Genomic DNA, 16,898 nt, shown 5'->3' on the forward strand with positions numbered 1-16,898 from the left:
TGATAAGATATTAAAAGCGCACTAAAATCGAGAAAAGTTTATTTCAAAAGTTGCCGGTTTTTTTGCAATAACAATACTTTGCAATTAAAAAATGAAAAATTTTTTGATAATGGTACCAATGGGGAGTCAGCACCTACCAGATGCAAAAGGTTTCGTTCCGATCGGTCCATCCAGCTAGGTGTAATCGGCGGGCACATATAGAGAAAAAAAAAAAAAAAAAAAAATACTGATCGAATTGAGTAACCTTCTCCTTTTTCGAAGTCGGTTAAAAAAGGATTACAATTAAAAGAAAAGTACAAGAGAAATGAAGTGTGGAGTCTGGAATGCTAGAAGTGTGAGGAATAAGAGAGAGGAGATTAGGAGGGTATTTGGGAATTTTGACCTGCTGGCAGTGACGGAGACGTGGCTGAGAGCGGAAGATATTTTTAAAATACCGGGGTGGCATTTGATTAGGAAGGATGGGGAGGAGGATAATAGGGGTGGTGGTTTGTGTATAATGGTGAAAGAAAATATTAAAGTCAAAAAGACGGGGATATACTTAGAAAATGACAATAAATGGGAAAACATGTTTGTTGAGGTAGAAACAGAGGAGGGGGGGTTACAGTTTTATAGTTTTGGTGTGTAGGAGGCCGAGAATAGGAGTGAGTAGGGAGGATTGTAGAAGGTTGTTGAGAAACGGAAGGGGGAGTATAAGGAGGATTTTTGTGGGAGATTTCAATGCGAAAAGTAGAAGTTGGAATTGCGAAAATGGGGATGTGACGGGTGAGGTATTGGAGGAGGTGTTAGATGAGGAAGAAATGGTAGTGGTGAATTTTGGGACCTTGTCGAGAATGGGTAGGCCGAACAAGGTTGCTTCAAATTTGGATTTGATAATTGCTCCCTCGGATTTTGCTTTGAATATACAGGCGAGAGAAACGGGAGAGACCCTGGGTTCGGATCATCAGGTGATCGAATTCAGATTGGATGAAGAGATAGGCTTAGTAGAGGAGAGAATGGGTAATAGGAGGTATAGGATAGAGAAGATTGATAGAATGAAATTCCTGAAATGGATGATTAGGAGTGAGGAAGAAGTTTTGGGTATTGTAAGGTCGGATAGGGGAGTAGAAGTTAAGTGTGATGAAGTGGTGAAGATGATTGGGGAGAGGATAGAGAGGAGTTATAAAAGAGGAAGAGGGAACAATGAGTCGGGGAATGGGAGGAATGGAACAGGAGGAAACAGGAAAACAGTGGGAAACAGCGGGAAAAGGAAAGTTAGAAGACAGCCGTGGTGGGATAGCGAATGTGAGGAATTAAGAGAGGATAGAAGGAGGGCGACTAGGGAAATGGGAAAGAAGCCGACGGAGTAGAATTGGAGTAGGCTTATAGAGGTGAGGGGAAGAATGAAGAATACCATCAAAAGGAAAAAGAAAGAGGCATGGGATGAGTTTATTAGGAGTATCAGGCATAAAGGAAATATAGGAGAGATGTGGAAGAAGATAAGAAGTTTAACTTAAGCAGTCACGACAGAGGAACAATGCAGCATGGGAATGTGGGAGATTCAGAAATTGGAGGACGAGGAGGTAAGGAAATTCGTGGAGTCTGAATATTTTCGTAGGTATGAAGAGAGGGAAGAAGATGGAGAGGAGGTTGTGGAAGAAACGAATGGGGTGAATTCTACAACGGCAAGGGAAATAGAGGAAGAGGAGGATGGAGGAGGAGAGGAAGGAGAGAGATGGATCACGAGGGACCTGGAAATGGAGGAGTTGGAATGGGCGCTGAGGAGTGCAAAGGGAAGGTCAGCCCCGGGAGAAGACGGATTTGGATATGACATACTGAAATGGTGCACGGGTGGATGGAAGGAGACGATTTTGAGGATATATAACGAGGTATGGAATAGGGGGGTAATACCCAAAAGTTGGAAGAAGGCGATAGTAAAGTTTATACCGAAGCCACAGAAGAGAGCTTTGCGTCCCATATCGCTGATGAATTGTTCAGGTAAAATAATGGAAAAGATGGTAAATGAAAGGATAAGGATTTGGGCAGAGGAGGAAGAGAGAATGGACAGTAATCAGAATGATTTTAGGAAAGGCAGATCAACGATGGACAACATCAGTATATTGGTCAACGGAATCAGGGAGAGCTGGGGTAAGGGAAGAAAAGTGGTGGCAGCATTTGTGGACGTAAAATCAGCATATGACAACGTTAGACATGAGGGGATGATAAGGAGGCTGGAGGAGTTGAATTGTCCAGGGAAAATGAGAAAATATATTGGGGCGTGGTTGGAGAAGAGGAGGATAGTAATCAGAACTTTGGGTGGGAGATCGGTGGAAATGGAATTGTTGAAAGGGTTACCACAGGGATCGGTGCTTAGCCCACTGTTGTACAATCTGTACACGGTGGGAATAGTAGAAGGTTTAAGAGAGATGAGAGTTAGAATATTGCAATATGCGGATGACATAGTTATATTTGTGGAATGTGAGGGTAGAAGGGAAGGGAAAGAGAGAATAGAGGAAGCTTTAAGCAGATTAAAGAGGAACCTGGAAGAAATAGGCTTATCCATTGCGATGGAAAAGACGCAAATAGTTAGATTTAACGGGAAAAAAGGTCAAGGTAGGTTGGGAAGGGAAGAATTTTGTGTGGAGGGAGAAAAGATAGAGAATGTAGAAGCTACAAAGTTTCTAGGAATGTGGATAGATGGAGGGTTAGATTTTAGAAAACATACGGATTATATAGTCACGAAATTAAGAAAGAGAATGAATATACTAAAGTGTATTGGAGGTATTAGAAAGGGGGCAGGGCCGGAGACGGTTTTAAAAGTTTTTTGTGCCCTGATAAGATCTGTGATTGAGTATGGGGCCCAGTTTTATATGAATAATAGGAAAAACTGGGAGAGAGTTCAAAAGATACATAATGCGGGGATAAGAATTGCTATGAGGTATAGGATGTCGACCCCACTTAATGTTATGGAGACGGAGGCGGGAATAATGGAATTGAAGGCGAGATTGGAGACATTAACAGAGTGGTATATTGCAAGGAAGTATTGGATGAAGGATATGGAGGTGTTGGGGGCAATTGAGAACAGAATAAAGAATGACAGGGTGGAGGAGATAGAGGAGGGTAGAGACATGGTGGTGGATGCGTGGAGAAGGTTTGAAGGGGTTAGAGTGGGCATGAGTAGGAGAGTTTGGGGGGGGGGGGGGGGGGGGGAATACGAAGGAGAATGGAGAGGATATAAGATAGAGAAATGTCTGGAGATGGAGACTGGTAGGGGTTTCGAGAGTGGAGGAATGAGTGAGATAAATTTGTTAGGGGAAATAAAGATGAAAATGTTTAGGGGGGTGGAAAATATAGTTGAGATGTATACGGATGGATCAAGGCTGGAGAGTAGGAAGAGTGGGGGGGGGGGGCGCGATAGTGATAAGGAAAGGGTGAGAAGAATGGGAAGAGGAGATGTTCACTGCACCGGGGCAATGCTCGGTGTACACGATTGAAATGACAGCAATAGGGAAAGCAATAGAAAGGGCGAATGATAGGTATGAGGGGGAAAATGTATTAGTTCTATCGGACTCCCTCAGTACTATTAGTAAGTTGGCAAAGGATGAGAGAGGACAGGATGAGGGTGATGTGGTGGATGGTATTCGGAACAACATCAAAAAGAGAAATTTTGAGGTAAAAAAGAGAGGGGAGGGTGCAGGGAAAATCGCTGTGGCGTGGATCCCAGCACACATGGGAATAGAAGGGAATGAGAGGGCAGACAGGGTTGCGAAAGAGGCAACTATAGGGGACCCGGATTATTGGCTTAAGTTTACATTGAAGGACTTTAGAAGGGTGGTGAGGGAGAAAGGTTGGAAGAGATCAAGAGAGAGACAGTTGAGACAGGGTGAATTTAAGGGTAGAAAGTACTTCGAGGCTAGGTGGAATAATGTTGGAAAGGATTTTCCATGGTTTAGGGGAATGGGAGATCTGAGGAGAGATACCATTTGTAGCCTTAATAGAATCAGGGCGAACCACTACAATTTGAGGTGGTCGTTATTTAGGAAATACATGGTAAATGATCCATACTGTGAAGTATGTGATAGGATGGAGGACGTGCAACAATTTCTTTGGGAATGTGAGAAATACAGGAAGGAAAGGAGGGAAATGATAGGGAGGATAAGAGGGTGTGGGATTGTTGAAGGTTGTGATTTTTATGAGACCAAAGAATGGGGGGGGGGGGCGAAACCCTTAAGGGGGGAAATACCTTTAGACCGATGAAAATAGGCTGATTTTTGTGAATTTTTTTGTATAGGATATCTTTGTTTTGCGTTTTTGAAATTTCAGGTATAATTTATTATAACTATTGCCTATTACACAATATTTTTTGTTTTTAAATTGTAGGATGGATTTTTTTTTTGCTTGGATAATTGCAAAGGAATACTCTCAAAGGAATCTGTGGAAATAACAAATAACAATATTTATTCATCTTTGCTTTCATACAACACAACATAAAATTCCAAAATCTGTTAATTAAACAATTATACAAGTACAAAATCAAGACAACGGAGAACAGTTCGGGCGGAAACGTCGTTTACGGAGTTTTACAATAATTTTGAACAATTACTACTAGAGGCGTCCGGGAGATTCTTCCGGCCATTCCCTAGAAGGCGACCGGCGGATAATCCAGCCGTTCTCTCCATTCCAAGGGCGGCCAGGATAGAATTCCCGTACTCTCCTCATTAGCAGGCGACCGGCGGCAAGTTCCAGCCGTTCTCTCCCAAAATTACAATAGACTGGGCGACCGGCGGCGAGTTCCAGCCGTTCTCTCCTATTTAACGCGAGCCAGAGAGTATTCTTCCGCTTGATCCCCCTGGATGGCGACCGGCGGTAGGTTCCAGCCGTTCTCTCCAACCCAGGAGAAGAGCAGAAGATGCTCTCTGGATTCCCTCGGGCGTCCGGGTGGTTCCACCGTCCATTCCCTGGTAGGCGACCGGCGGCGAGTTCCTGCCATTCTCTCCATACCAGGGCGGCCAATTAAGAGCACTCGTACTCTCCCGTGACTCTAAAGGGCGACCGTGGTAATTACCTCGTTCTCTCCCAAAAGAGCACAGCAGGAATCTGCCGCGATCGCGGCTCCGAAACCCATATTTATATTACCGCGTTGCTAGAGTCCGCGGACAATCAACAACGCCGCGTTACTATACTCGGCCTACTCTCGTGGCTTCGCGAACGTTCGGCGGCTCCGCGGTTGACGAGCCACGCGCTCGTTTCAGAGTTTGCGAATGTTCGGCTCGGTTCTCGAAGCGAGCTCGTTTCGGAGTTCGTGAATGTTCGGCTCGATTCTCGACGCACGCTGCTCCGTTTCGCGAGCCGGTCTTCTCGATTGTTCTAAGCGGTCGAGAATGTTCGGTGTTGTTACAAAATACATTTAACAATGGCGGAATTATAACAGTCCTTTCTGGAAGTGTTTGGCGCGTCCCGTGAACCGGTGTGGGTTCTAGCCTTAGATCCATTGGTCTGAAACAAGTTTGCAGACAATGTTTCGAAAACTAACATTCACAGTTAGTAGATGAACCTCAGAAATGTGCAAAATGTGTAAAATTAAAGAAATGGTGCGCTTTTAAAGAAAAACTTTGAATTTTATTGAAAATTTTTGCACTATTTTACAATAAAAAGGACTTTAATGTTCAATTTATTTCATACATTTAGGTTCATATGTTAGATACTATTGTCATGGATATGTGCAAAAAATTTGAGCGCGATTGATAAACTAGTTTTTGAGTTATCAGCCACACCAATTGTAAAAATGTAGTTTTGAGAAAAACGCGTTTAAAGTTTCAGTTCTCCGCGCTGAACGCGTGTATACCCGCGGCGCTAATCGGCTATAACTTCAAAAGGGCTTCGTATTTCACTTTAAAATTTTGAGACAATATTCTTAAGATGTTACACTAATGTAGGATTAGTATTTACAAGAACTAAACCTTTATTGAAGTACACGATTAAACAGTAGTGAAAAGTACACGAAAAATTACAAAAATATACACGCACGCACGCACAAACAACAAAAGTACAAAAAGTCCAAAAATCCGTAATTCGTAAAATCGTAAGCCGTAAATCGTAATCCGTAATCGTAACCGTAACAAAGATCGTATTCGTAATCGTCGCACACTCGCTCGTCACTCGTTGTTCTCTCTTAGCTTCTAGCTTCTCGCACCGCGGACACACCCTTATATTTACTTGTCGATCGAACATTCCCGAATTTCGGCATTCGAACGTTTCGCGAGTCTTCGATTGCTCGAAGCCTCGCGATCGTTTCTCAACGTTCGCCGCGTTTTCATTCTCTCTCTCTCTCTCACACTCTTTCTCGCACTCGCACCCATACCCGGAACGACACGCTCGCCGGCAACGAATTTGTTCGACGGCGGTTTATGTTTTCGTTCTCGAAACTTCGCGGTACGTTTGCGGCACGACCATTATCACTGTCCTACACTAACATTTTATGGAAAAAAAAAATTTTTTATTTTTTAAGATTCTAAAGGTATTTCCCCCCTTAAGACTGATGGGTGCCTTCATTAAAAAATGCGGAGTGAAGTTATGACAAATAGTATATGTAAATGTATGCTGTGGACGGTATGCAATGTATGGTTTGCGAGTAGTTTATAGAAGTAGAGATATATATTTATTATGTTTTTTATATATGTTATATATATTGTACGGAGTTTATACGAGGTCAGTCCCAAAAGTATCCGACCTTCTTTAATTTCTTCGCACCTGACAATTTTAGCGTCATTTGCCGGGTATGACTATCAACTGCAAAGCTTTACGAACTCCCACGATATCGCAGTTTTCGTCGGGACGCCTTAGTTCATGTGCAACGTGCATTTCTTTACGGAGCGTTTTTTACGTTCGTCACATTCCGCTGTTGTGAAAAATGAGGGAAAGATCGGAGCAACGAATTTGCATCAAATTTTCCTTAAAACTCGAAAAAATTTGTGCGGAAACCATCGATATGATGAAGAAGGCATTTGGGGATGAGTATATGAGGAACACACAAATCAAAGAGTGGTATAAGCGGTTCAAAGATGGCCGCACATCTGTTGATAATAACCTACGCTCTGGGCGGCCTTCCACGACAACAAGACCTAATAATATCGAACGTGTGCGACTTGCGATCAACAAAAATCGTCGATTGACTGTGCGAGAACTAGAATGTGATCTTGCAATACCGAAAACTAGTTTTGGCCTCAGTTTTGGTCAAGCGGTGATTGGCTTCTTCATCACGATAACGCATCAGCGCATGCATCGAATCTTGTGCAACAATATTTGACGAAGCACAAAGTCATACAGCTCCATCAGCCTCCGTACAGTTCTGATGTAGCTTCCTACGATTTTTGGTTGTTTCGAAGATTGAAAATGCCACTCAAAAGACACCGATTCGACGATAAAGAAACGGTCGAAACTAATACGACGAAAGCTCTAAAGGCTATTCCGAAAAACGAGTTCCACGATTGTTTCCATAAGTGGAAAGGTCGTTGGCAGAGTATTCTACAATCAATAGGGGACTACTTCGAAGGATGCCACCAGCCTGATGACGCAGGATAACACCAGCAGAGAAATATGAAGGAAGGTCGGATACTTTTGGGACAGACCTCGTATATTGTATACAGCGAGGATATATAATATAGTATGTGATATATGTATGACGTGAAGTCGACAAGTAATTGGAGGGGGGGTCGAGAAAGAGACCGAGTGCAGATTCGGGAGATGAGAGAGAGCGAAAATGGAGTAGTTGTGAAATGTGATCAGTGGAGGCGCCACAAGAAGACTGATGTAATGTAGGATCGATGTAGAGGCGTAATGAGCCAGTTTGTGGCCAAAATACCTTAAACCTTACTACTACGACACATAGTTCCTAGTGTGGCGCTGGTATCGCAAGCCTAAACCTTAGGGCTTGTACTCATGCTTCTCGCAGGTTGGTATGACGCCAACGGCGGGAGACGCCATGGAGTTTCAGTCGTAATGAAGGTTTAAGGTTTAAGGTTTTTTATTCTCTTCCACTGAAGATGGCGTCTTTGGCCGTACTACGGCTCATTGCGCCTACATATATCATTACATACTTGTGGCGACTGTACCGACAGCGTCACATGCGCCCTCTGGACAGTTCCTATTTTTAGTTACTTTTTATTTCTTAGGTTAAGTTGTAAATAGTAGTTGGTAAGACTAGTTTATAAGGAACGCGGCGCGAAAAAGAAGAACGTCGTTCTTCCACTTCTTGTACGAAAGAAAAAGAGTCAGCACGTGCGCGTCTTAATAAAAAGTACAATCCTTGCAAATAGCGAAAAAAGTCGTCGTACGTCATTTCCTACACCAGGTTCTCCTTCGCGAACCTCAGTCCCCACATACTATTACATATCAGCGCCATCTCTGTTCTCGCCCCGAGCTCTCCCACAGCCAACTTCATTGCACACTCTCTTTCCCACTCCTCCTCGCTCTTCATCCCACTCTCTCGCTCCTTCATACAACTCACTCTCATATCTATTTCTTTAACCCTTGGCATATGCCTGTACATAAATATAAATATACATATAAATATATCTCTATTCTTACATCTACAGTCTTTTTTATCTTCCTCATAACTTTTCCAAATATCCTTAAACACTATTAATACTTTTTTAGCGAGTATATAATTCTTACAAAAATATACATATCTATTTCTCTTTTCTATTATAAAACCTCCTAAGCTTTCATTATGATTCTTTATTATCACAGTTTCAGGCCGCATTTTTTTATGAATGCACCTATCAGTCTTATCACCCTAAAATCTCCCATCTCTTTGGTTTGAAAAAACTCCTTCCCTTCATCCACTTTACACGCTCTCATTCTCCTCACAAACCCTCCTCTCTCACTCTCATACTTCTCACACTCCCACATAACGTGGTCTAAATCCTCTACTCTATCGCATGTATTACAATAAGGGTCTTCCACCATATATTTCCTAAAGAGTGACCACTTTAGGTTATAGTGATTTGCCCTGATCCTATTTATACTACATACAGTACTTCTTTCTAGCTGCCCCTATACCCTTGAACCATGGGAACTCCTTTCCCACATTATTCCATTCCGCCTCATAATATTTCCTACCTTTATATTCACCCTGTCTAAGGTGTTTCTCCCTAGATCTCATCCATCCTCTCTCTCTCATCGTTCTCTTATAATCCTTCAACGTATACTTCCCCCAAAAATCCGCATCGCCCCCCGTTGCTTCCTTCGCTGCCCTGTCTGCTCTCTCATTCCCTTCAATTCCCACATGTGCCGGAATCCATGTTATCGCAACCTTCCTATCATTCTCCACCTCTCCCTCTTCCCTGAAATTCCTTTTCTTTATACTATTCCTTATTCCGCCTATCATATCTCCCTCATCATATCCTCTCCTATCCACAGCCAATTTTCCTACTGCACTCATTGAGTCTGACAATATCAGCACCTTCTTTTCTCCATACTTTCTATTCGCAACTTCTATCGCTCTTCCTATTGCAATCATCTCAATCATGTATACAGAGCACTCTCTCGGCGCTGTAAACATCTCCTCTTCCCATCCCCCGTCTTCTCTCCTCATAACAATCGCACCCCCCCCCCCCCCCCATTCCTTCTACCCTCTATCTTAGATCCATCTGTATATATTTCTATCACCCCTTCCGTCTCTGCGAACAGCTTCAGCTTTAACTCCCCTACCAGTGCCTCTTCCTTCATTCCTGAATTTGCATACCCCTTGCCCAGTTCCAATTCTATACATTTCTCCATCCTATAATTTCTCCACCTACCAGCGTACTCCTCCTTGTTTCTCCTATACATTCCTACCCTCCTCTCTTCCAATCTTCTCCATGCATCCACCACCATATCCCTTCCCTCCTCTATTTCCTCCGGAACCCCATACTTTATTCTATTCTCTATCGCCTCTATCACCTCATTATCCCTCATCCAAAACTTCCCTGCTACATATCCTTCCACCAGTGTCTCTAACCTCGTCTCCAGGTCCATTATTCCCGCTTCTGTTTCCATAACGTTAATCGGTATCGACAGTCTATATCCCATCGCTATTCTAATACCCGCATTGTGTATCTTTTGTACCTTCTCCCTATTCCTCTTATCCTTAATACAGAACTGCCCCCCATATTCGACTACCGACCTAATCAACGCTTTGAATATCTTAATAATCGTTTCCGGCTCCGTTCCCTTCCTAATGCCCCCAATGCATTTTAGAATGTTCATTCTTTTCTTCAATTTTGATACTACGTACTCTGTATGCCTCCTAAAGTCTAGTGCCTCATCCAGCCACATCCCCAGAAATTTCGCCGCTCCCACTCCCTTAATTCTCTCTCCCTCGATGTTAAACTCTTCATTCCCACCCCTACCTCTCTTTCTCTTGCCCACGTATGTTACAATTTGTGTCTTCTCTGTTGCAATACCCAACCCTAAGTTTTCCAAATTTCCTTTTAACTTACTCATTGCCATCTCTATTTTCCTCTTGCCTTCCCTTCTATCTTGTATCTCTACATATATAACTATGTCATCCGCATACTGTAATATGCGAACCTCCATTTCTCTCATCCCTTCCACTATCCCTGTCGTATACAAATTATACAACAACGGGCTAAGGACTGACCCCTACGGTAATCCCTTCAACAATCTCATCAGGATAGCCCTACCGTCTACATTTCTAATTTCCACCTTCCTTTCCCTCAACCAAGCATCTATATACTTTCCCAGTCTCCTCGGACAACCCATCTCTCTCAATCTCCTAATTATTTCTTCATGATTCACATTGTCATACGCTGATTTTACATCAACGAACGCAACCATCACTATCTTCCCCTTCCCCCAGCTCTCCTTAATATTGTTAATTAGTATTCCAATATTATCCATCGTTAATCTTCCCTTTCTGAACCCGTTCTGATTTCTATCCATTTTGTCCTCCTCTTCCGCCCAAATTCTCATTCTCTCGTTCACCATCCTTTCTAGCAGCTTCCCTAGACAATTCATTAATGAAATTGGTCTTAAAGCTCTTTTTTGTGGTTTCGGAATGAACTTCACTATGGCTTTTTTCCATATCCCCGGTATACTTCCTTTTCTTCATATCTCATTATACAGCTCCAGCATCGCTTCCTTCCATCCCATAGTCCATAGTTTTATAATATCATACCCAATACCATCCTCTCCCGGCGCTGCCTTGCCCTTAACTCTGGATAACGCCTCCTCCAATTCTTCCATCTCGAAATCTCTTACAATCCACTCCTCTTCCTCCTCCTCTATTCCTGCAGTTTCTTCTCCATCATTCCTTTCAGCCTCCATAGTCCCCTCCTCTTCTCTTTCCGCATCCTCCTCCTCTCTCTCCCCTTCTTCGCATCTACAACAATATTCTGATTCTTCTAATTTCCTTACCTCCTCCTCCTCCAGCTTCTGGATTTCCCATATTCCGATATTTCTTTGATCTTCTGCCGCCACTCCTTTCGCCAAGCTCCTAACCTTCTTCCACATTTCTCCTACATTGCCTTTGTATTTTATACTTTTGGCAAAATCCTCCCATGCCTTCTTCTTCTTTCTTTTAACCGCTTCCTCCATCTTTTTTCTTGCTTCTTTGAGTTTATTCCAATTCTCTTCCGTTGGCCTCTTCCCCATTTCCTTCACCGCTTTCCTTCTTTCCTCCTTCAGTTCCTCACACTCCTCATCCAACCACGGCTGTCTTTTCTCTTTCCTTCTCTCCCCTCCATTCCTATCCCTATTCCTACTTACATTCCCATTTACATTTCCCCTGTTTTCCCGTTCTCTCCCCCTGTTCCCTCCTTTATAATTTAGAAGTTGGTGGGTGAATAAAAAATGTCTAAGTCTTTACTGATCAAGACGGAGCGAATCTTTATTTTAAAGGATGAGGTGCTAAGCGCGAAGGTTTGTTAAGAACTGCTCTCTGCACCCTTGATGCGTTTTCTCGACACCTCTTACATCCCTTGGTGGGGGTGTCTTCCAAACGACAAATTTGGCAATGCAGCGGGATTTCCCGGTGACCACTTACCGCTCCCCTGCACGGTCAGGGACCGCCAGGCCCGGAACCGTGGTCCCTTCGGAAATCCCCGGTTTATGATGCCGTACGTAGCTATTGAGACCATTGACGAAAAACTACAAAACATGCCTCGAGAAAATCTAACGGTATCCTCAAAAATAGCCGTTTTGACCGTATACGTCGTAAACCGTGCTGGCCTTTTGCACTTACAATGATCGCTTGAAAATCACGAAGCCAGCCGCTACAATAATTTTCCTCAATTCCTCTCTTCATCAAATTCATTATGTCTCTACACTTATCCTCCACCATTTTTCCCCTCTGACTATCTCCTTTACCTCATCTTCACTCCTAATCATACATTTTAAAAATTCTACCTTATCCAATTTTTCCTTCTTGTATCTTCCCCCCCCCCCCCCCCCCTCCTTTCTCCTATCGTTCGCGCTTCATCTTCCCACCCAAATTCAATCACCTGATGATCCGATCCCCCGGTCTCCCCTGTCTCTCTTATCCTGACATTCAATGCTTCCTCTGCCGTGGTAATGACGAGATCTATATTGGACGCTACCTGGTCCGGCCTTCCTATTCTGGACAGTGTTCCAAAATTCACCACCACCATGTTTTCCTCGTCCAACACCTCTTCCAGGACCTCCCCCGCAACATCGCTACTCTCACAATTCCAACTCCTACTCTTTGCATTAAAATCTCCTATAAAAATCCTCTTATTTCCTGCCCTCGCATTCCTAAAAAGTCTCCTACATTCCTCCTTACTTAACCCCGTTCCCGGTCTCCTATACACCAGTACTATTTCTAATTTCCCTCTCATCGTTTTTATTTCTACACACATGTTTTTCCACTTACTATTATTTCTAAGGTACACTCCTGTGTTTAACACCTTAATATTTTCCCTAACCATCACGCACATACCCCCACTTCTATTCTCCGTCTCACTATCCTTCCTGATTACATGCCATCCTGGTATTCTAAACATCTCCTCCGGCCTCAACCAGGTTTCTACTATCGCTAGCACATCCAAACCTTCTGTCAACCTTCTAACTTCCTCCCTCTTATTTCTGACACTTCTCGCATTCCATACGCCACACTTCATTTTTCCCCCTTCAACGTAATACTATTCATTCTCCACTTCCCACTCAATTCCCCACAGACACCATTTCTCCTTTCCCAATCATAAAAAAGAAACAACATAAAACAAAAGAAAATTAAAGAAAAACTTAAACTGAAACTGTCTTTGTTCCTATCGACAATCATAACACAAAACAAAATTAATAAAAAAGAACTAAAACTGAACATAAGCATACGCTATTCCTCTTGATTCCTTACTACAGTGGAAGAAAACAAAAAACCCACTTCCCTTTCCTAATCTCCGCATAAACTTTTCATATTTCATACTTAGGAACTAATATTTGTATTTTATAATGCACCCTATAAAGAGTTTGTCTCTTACTCAACATATTTCCTTACATCCTATTTTCCTTAACTCTATCCCTAACGTTCTCATATACTTCACGCTTGTACTTAAAACTAATTCTCATAAATCTCTTTTCTTTGGTCACAATCCTAATCCTATCCTTACAACTAAACTTACATACTAAAGTAAAAAAACTTAAACCTAAATTTCGCATCGTCTTATAGTTTTTAAGCTTTATATCGTTTCCGTATCTTACGCTCGCCCTTACTCTATTGTCTTTTTTATTCCCTTCTTTGCAAATCACTCTTACTTTCACTTCCTTCCTTATCACAATTTCTGACCTCCCCACTCTCATATTTCCTCCATTTTCACAACTCCTCACTTCTTCCAACGCTTCTACCATTTCTCCTCCTCTTCTCTCTTCTTCTCCTGTTCAACACCTTCATCTCTCTTCGTCTTCTTCCTTCCTTCCATTATCTGCACCTTCTTCCACCCTCCTCCTTTCTCTTTCTCTCTCTTGTTCTTCCTCTCTTCTTCTCTCCCGTATTCTATTCCTCCTTTCTATATCCTCTTCCCTCATTCTTTCTACCTTTTCCTCTATCTCTCTCTTCTCTCTTAACTTCTCCCTCTCTTTTTCCGCCTTTCTTTCCATTTTTTCCCTCGTTCTTGAATCCACATACATCTCAAAAGGGGGGGTAGTTACTGCATCCCAATCCTCATTCGGATCAAACATCACTGTCCTCTTTGCTCTGTATTTCCTTGTCCTAATTATTTCATGGAATTTTCCTCCCAAGTTCTTCTCGTTTAACATCTTTATAACCTCCTCCAAGATTTCATCCTCTTTCCTCTTCTCAAGCTCTGCTAACCACTCCCTATTCATCTCCTTCTCCCTCCTTATCCTCCGCCTCTCCTTTTCCATCTCGTTCTTATTCAGTGCAAAATTCAGTTTTTCATATTCGCATTCACCTTCGGGTTCCTCCCCCGCCAACAGATGAGGGAGCGGTATTCTTTTCAGAATTTGTATTCCCCCTTCCCCTTCCTTCTTCGCTTTCTCTGTCTTTTCTTTACATTCCAGGCATAAATACCTGTTTTTTGACAAGACTTTGTCAATTTTCTCTTTGAAACACGGGGGTGGGGGTTTTTCTCCCCTCTTCACCAGTCTCCAATCTCCTTCACCATCCTTCTCTCCTGCCTGTGCTTCTCCTCCTGATCCTTCCTCTTCATTTCCTCTTCTTTCTTTCCCTCCTTCTCCTTCCTGCTCGTTTAGTCCCCTTCTCGCTACTTCACTAAACGATGCCCCTTGCCCTCTCTGGCCCCTAAATCTTTCGTTTTCTCTCCCGTTCCCATATCTTAATCTTCTCATCAATTCTAACTCTCTCTGGATCGGAACTTCTTTTTTCTCCCAGAACTCCCTCTTTTCCTTCACAATCAGTGCTGGAAAATCTCCGCTACTTCCAGCCACTTCTTCTACTCCTCCCACTATATCCGTCTCTCTCTCTCCCGCTGATCTCGCCACTATTCCCCTTGCAGTCTCAAATTCGACATTCTTGGACGCTATTACCTTCCTTATAGCAGCTTCGCGCTGCCACACCCAGCACATCCTGGCAAGCGAACCGTGATCCCCTCCACAGTTAACACACTTTAGTTTTTTATCACACGCCCTATGATACTTGTCCCCATATATCGCACACCTATTATCTTCCTCCCTACATGCCGCCTGGTAATGTCCGAATTTAAGGCACTTATAGCATTGTTTAACCGGTTCCACATATGGTTCAATTTTTATGTCTATGTGTCCCTGTCCTATCAATAGTCTTGTCGGCAATATGCTACCTTTAAAAGTGATCATTATTGTTTTCATCACCTGATATGTCACCTTTCCATCCACCACTCTCCTTTTCTTCATCCTTTCTAACGTGAAAACTCCCTGTCCCGGCATCGCCTCCTCCTGTAGCTCCTCGACCGAGTCTTCCCACTCGTATATTATACCCCTTCGGTACGCCATTCTTCTCGGCAAAAAAGTCGTCACCGGTCCTTCTTTCTTGCTATACTTCTTCAACAAGCCGTTTGCCTCCTCCCTCTTCTTCGTAGATATTTCTGCCCTGTTACAACCAACCATCCTGATAGTGTGTATTTTAACCCCAGCCCCTTGAACCAATCTATAAATCTTTATAAGATTGTTTCTTTTGGATCTACTTATCTTATTTTTTAACGCAACGCATACCACGTATTCGTCCCATTTTACTTCGTCTCCATATAACTCTAACTTCCACTCCCTACCATTTACTATTCTCCTATTAATCTCTTCTTTACCCGCCGTCTTTGTGTTTGCCATGTGTTCTTCCCCATCCCTTTTGTCCTCTATTATCCTATTACTATTATCTACTTGTTTCTTATTTTCTATACTACTAACATTGTCTTTACTATCCCTCTTATAACTATTTATACAGTATTGATTCGTAACAAGCAACAGTTTTGTGATTCGTAACAAGCAAATTTCTATCCCCTCTTCTTTGTTTGAAGTCGACCGCCGAGTGAGAGATCTGAGAAAGAGTGAGAGGTCCGTGAAACCGAAGAAGTCATAAATTTTCACGGATGACCGAACAGTTTAATGGAAAGAGGACAGAACATATATATTCTTTTCTCACTCTGATGCATAGCGATTCTGTCGTTCATTCATCTAATTCTACATCGATTCGTAATAAGCCACTGGCTCGTGTTTGGGCAGTTGCTTGTTACGAATCTGGTATATCATTCCATTCACGAAAATTTACTACTATTAAAAAGAAAAAGCATGCTATGTTCTGTCCTTGTCTAAAGAATAACATCGCTGCTCGACCGATTACTTTATAGTTTACCGCTACCGTCGTCGCGCTCGGGAACAAAGACAAGCCGAAAATATACCTGATTCGTAACAAGCAACTCGCCAAACCCGAGCGAGTTGCTTATTACGAATCAATACTGTACTACCTAAAGCGTCCTCTCGCACTTCCTTCGTATAAACGTCTTTCACTGTTTCGCCTTCCTTTGTTTCGATCGACCTTTCTACAACGCACTCTGTATCACAATGGCCGATTTCTGTGGCGTCGTCGCGCAGTTCCCCACGCTCCCGCTTCTTACCGTTCAGCGCCACCAGCGTTGGCGCTTCCACGCTTACCAACTTAACCGTGGTACCCTCTCCAATCACCAGTCGTTCTCGCTCCTGGTTGGTCAGTTCCCTATTTTCCACTATCCTAACCTTTCCTACCCTTTCTGCCCCTCTTCTCTTCCTCTCATCCTCGTGCTGTTCTTCTTCCGTTTCCGCTTCTCTCATCCTTTTCTTACATTCCTCCGTCTCCATTCTCTCTCCTTCTTTCTCTTCTTCTCTTTCTTCCTCCTTCTCTAGCTTTTTCCTCTCCTTTACCGCCACTGCTAGTACTACTTCTTTCTCCTCCGCTAGAAACTCCAGCGCCCAGTCCTTCC

General features: G+C 43.0%; 3 protein-coding genes across 3 annotated transcripts; 1 reads left to right on the forward strand and 2 right to left on the reverse strand.

The window, feature by feature from the left end:
* The first annotated feature begins 3,471 nt into the window (after positions 1-3,471).
* Positions 3,472-4,233, forward strand: LOC143264658 (uncharacterized). Its single transcript, XM_076532833.1, has one exon. It carries the CDS (start codon positions 3,472-3,474, stop codon positions 4,231-4,233), a length of 762 nt encoding a protein of 253 aa, XP_076388948.1.
* A 4,084-nt stretch (positions 4,234-8,317) lies between these two features.
* LOC105664166 (uncharacterized) lies at positions 8,318-10,965 on the reverse strand. The gene is made up of 4 exons (XM_012297566.2): positions 10,662-10,965; positions 9,609-10,577; positions 9,015-9,483; positions 8,318-8,516 (listed from the first exon to the last, which is right to left on the reverse strand). Exons 1-4 carry the CDS (start codon positions 10,963-10,965, stop codon positions 8,318-8,320), a joined length of 1,941 nt encoding a protein of 646 aa, XP_012152956.2.
* A 2,913-nt stretch (positions 10,966-13,878) lies between these two features.
* On the reverse strand, positions 13,879-16,496 carry LOC105664168 (uncharacterized). Its single transcript, XM_076532296.1, has 2 exons — positions 16,407-16,496; positions 13,879-15,538 (listed from the first exon to the last, which is right to left on the reverse strand). Exon 2 carries the CDS (start codon positions 15,439-15,441, stop codon positions 13,879-13,881), a length of 1,563 nt encoding a protein of 520 aa, XP_076388411.1. The 5' UTR covers positions 15,442-15,538; positions 16,407-16,496.
* Positions 16,497-16,898: the final 402 nt, after the last annotated feature.

This window comes from Megachile rotundata, chromosome 6, assembly GCF_050947335.1.
Source record: "Megachile rotundata isolate GNS110a chromosome 6, iyMegRotu1, whole genome shotgun sequence".
NCBI lineage: Eukaryota > Metazoa > Arthropoda > Insecta > Hymenoptera > Megachilidae > Megachile > Megachile rotundata.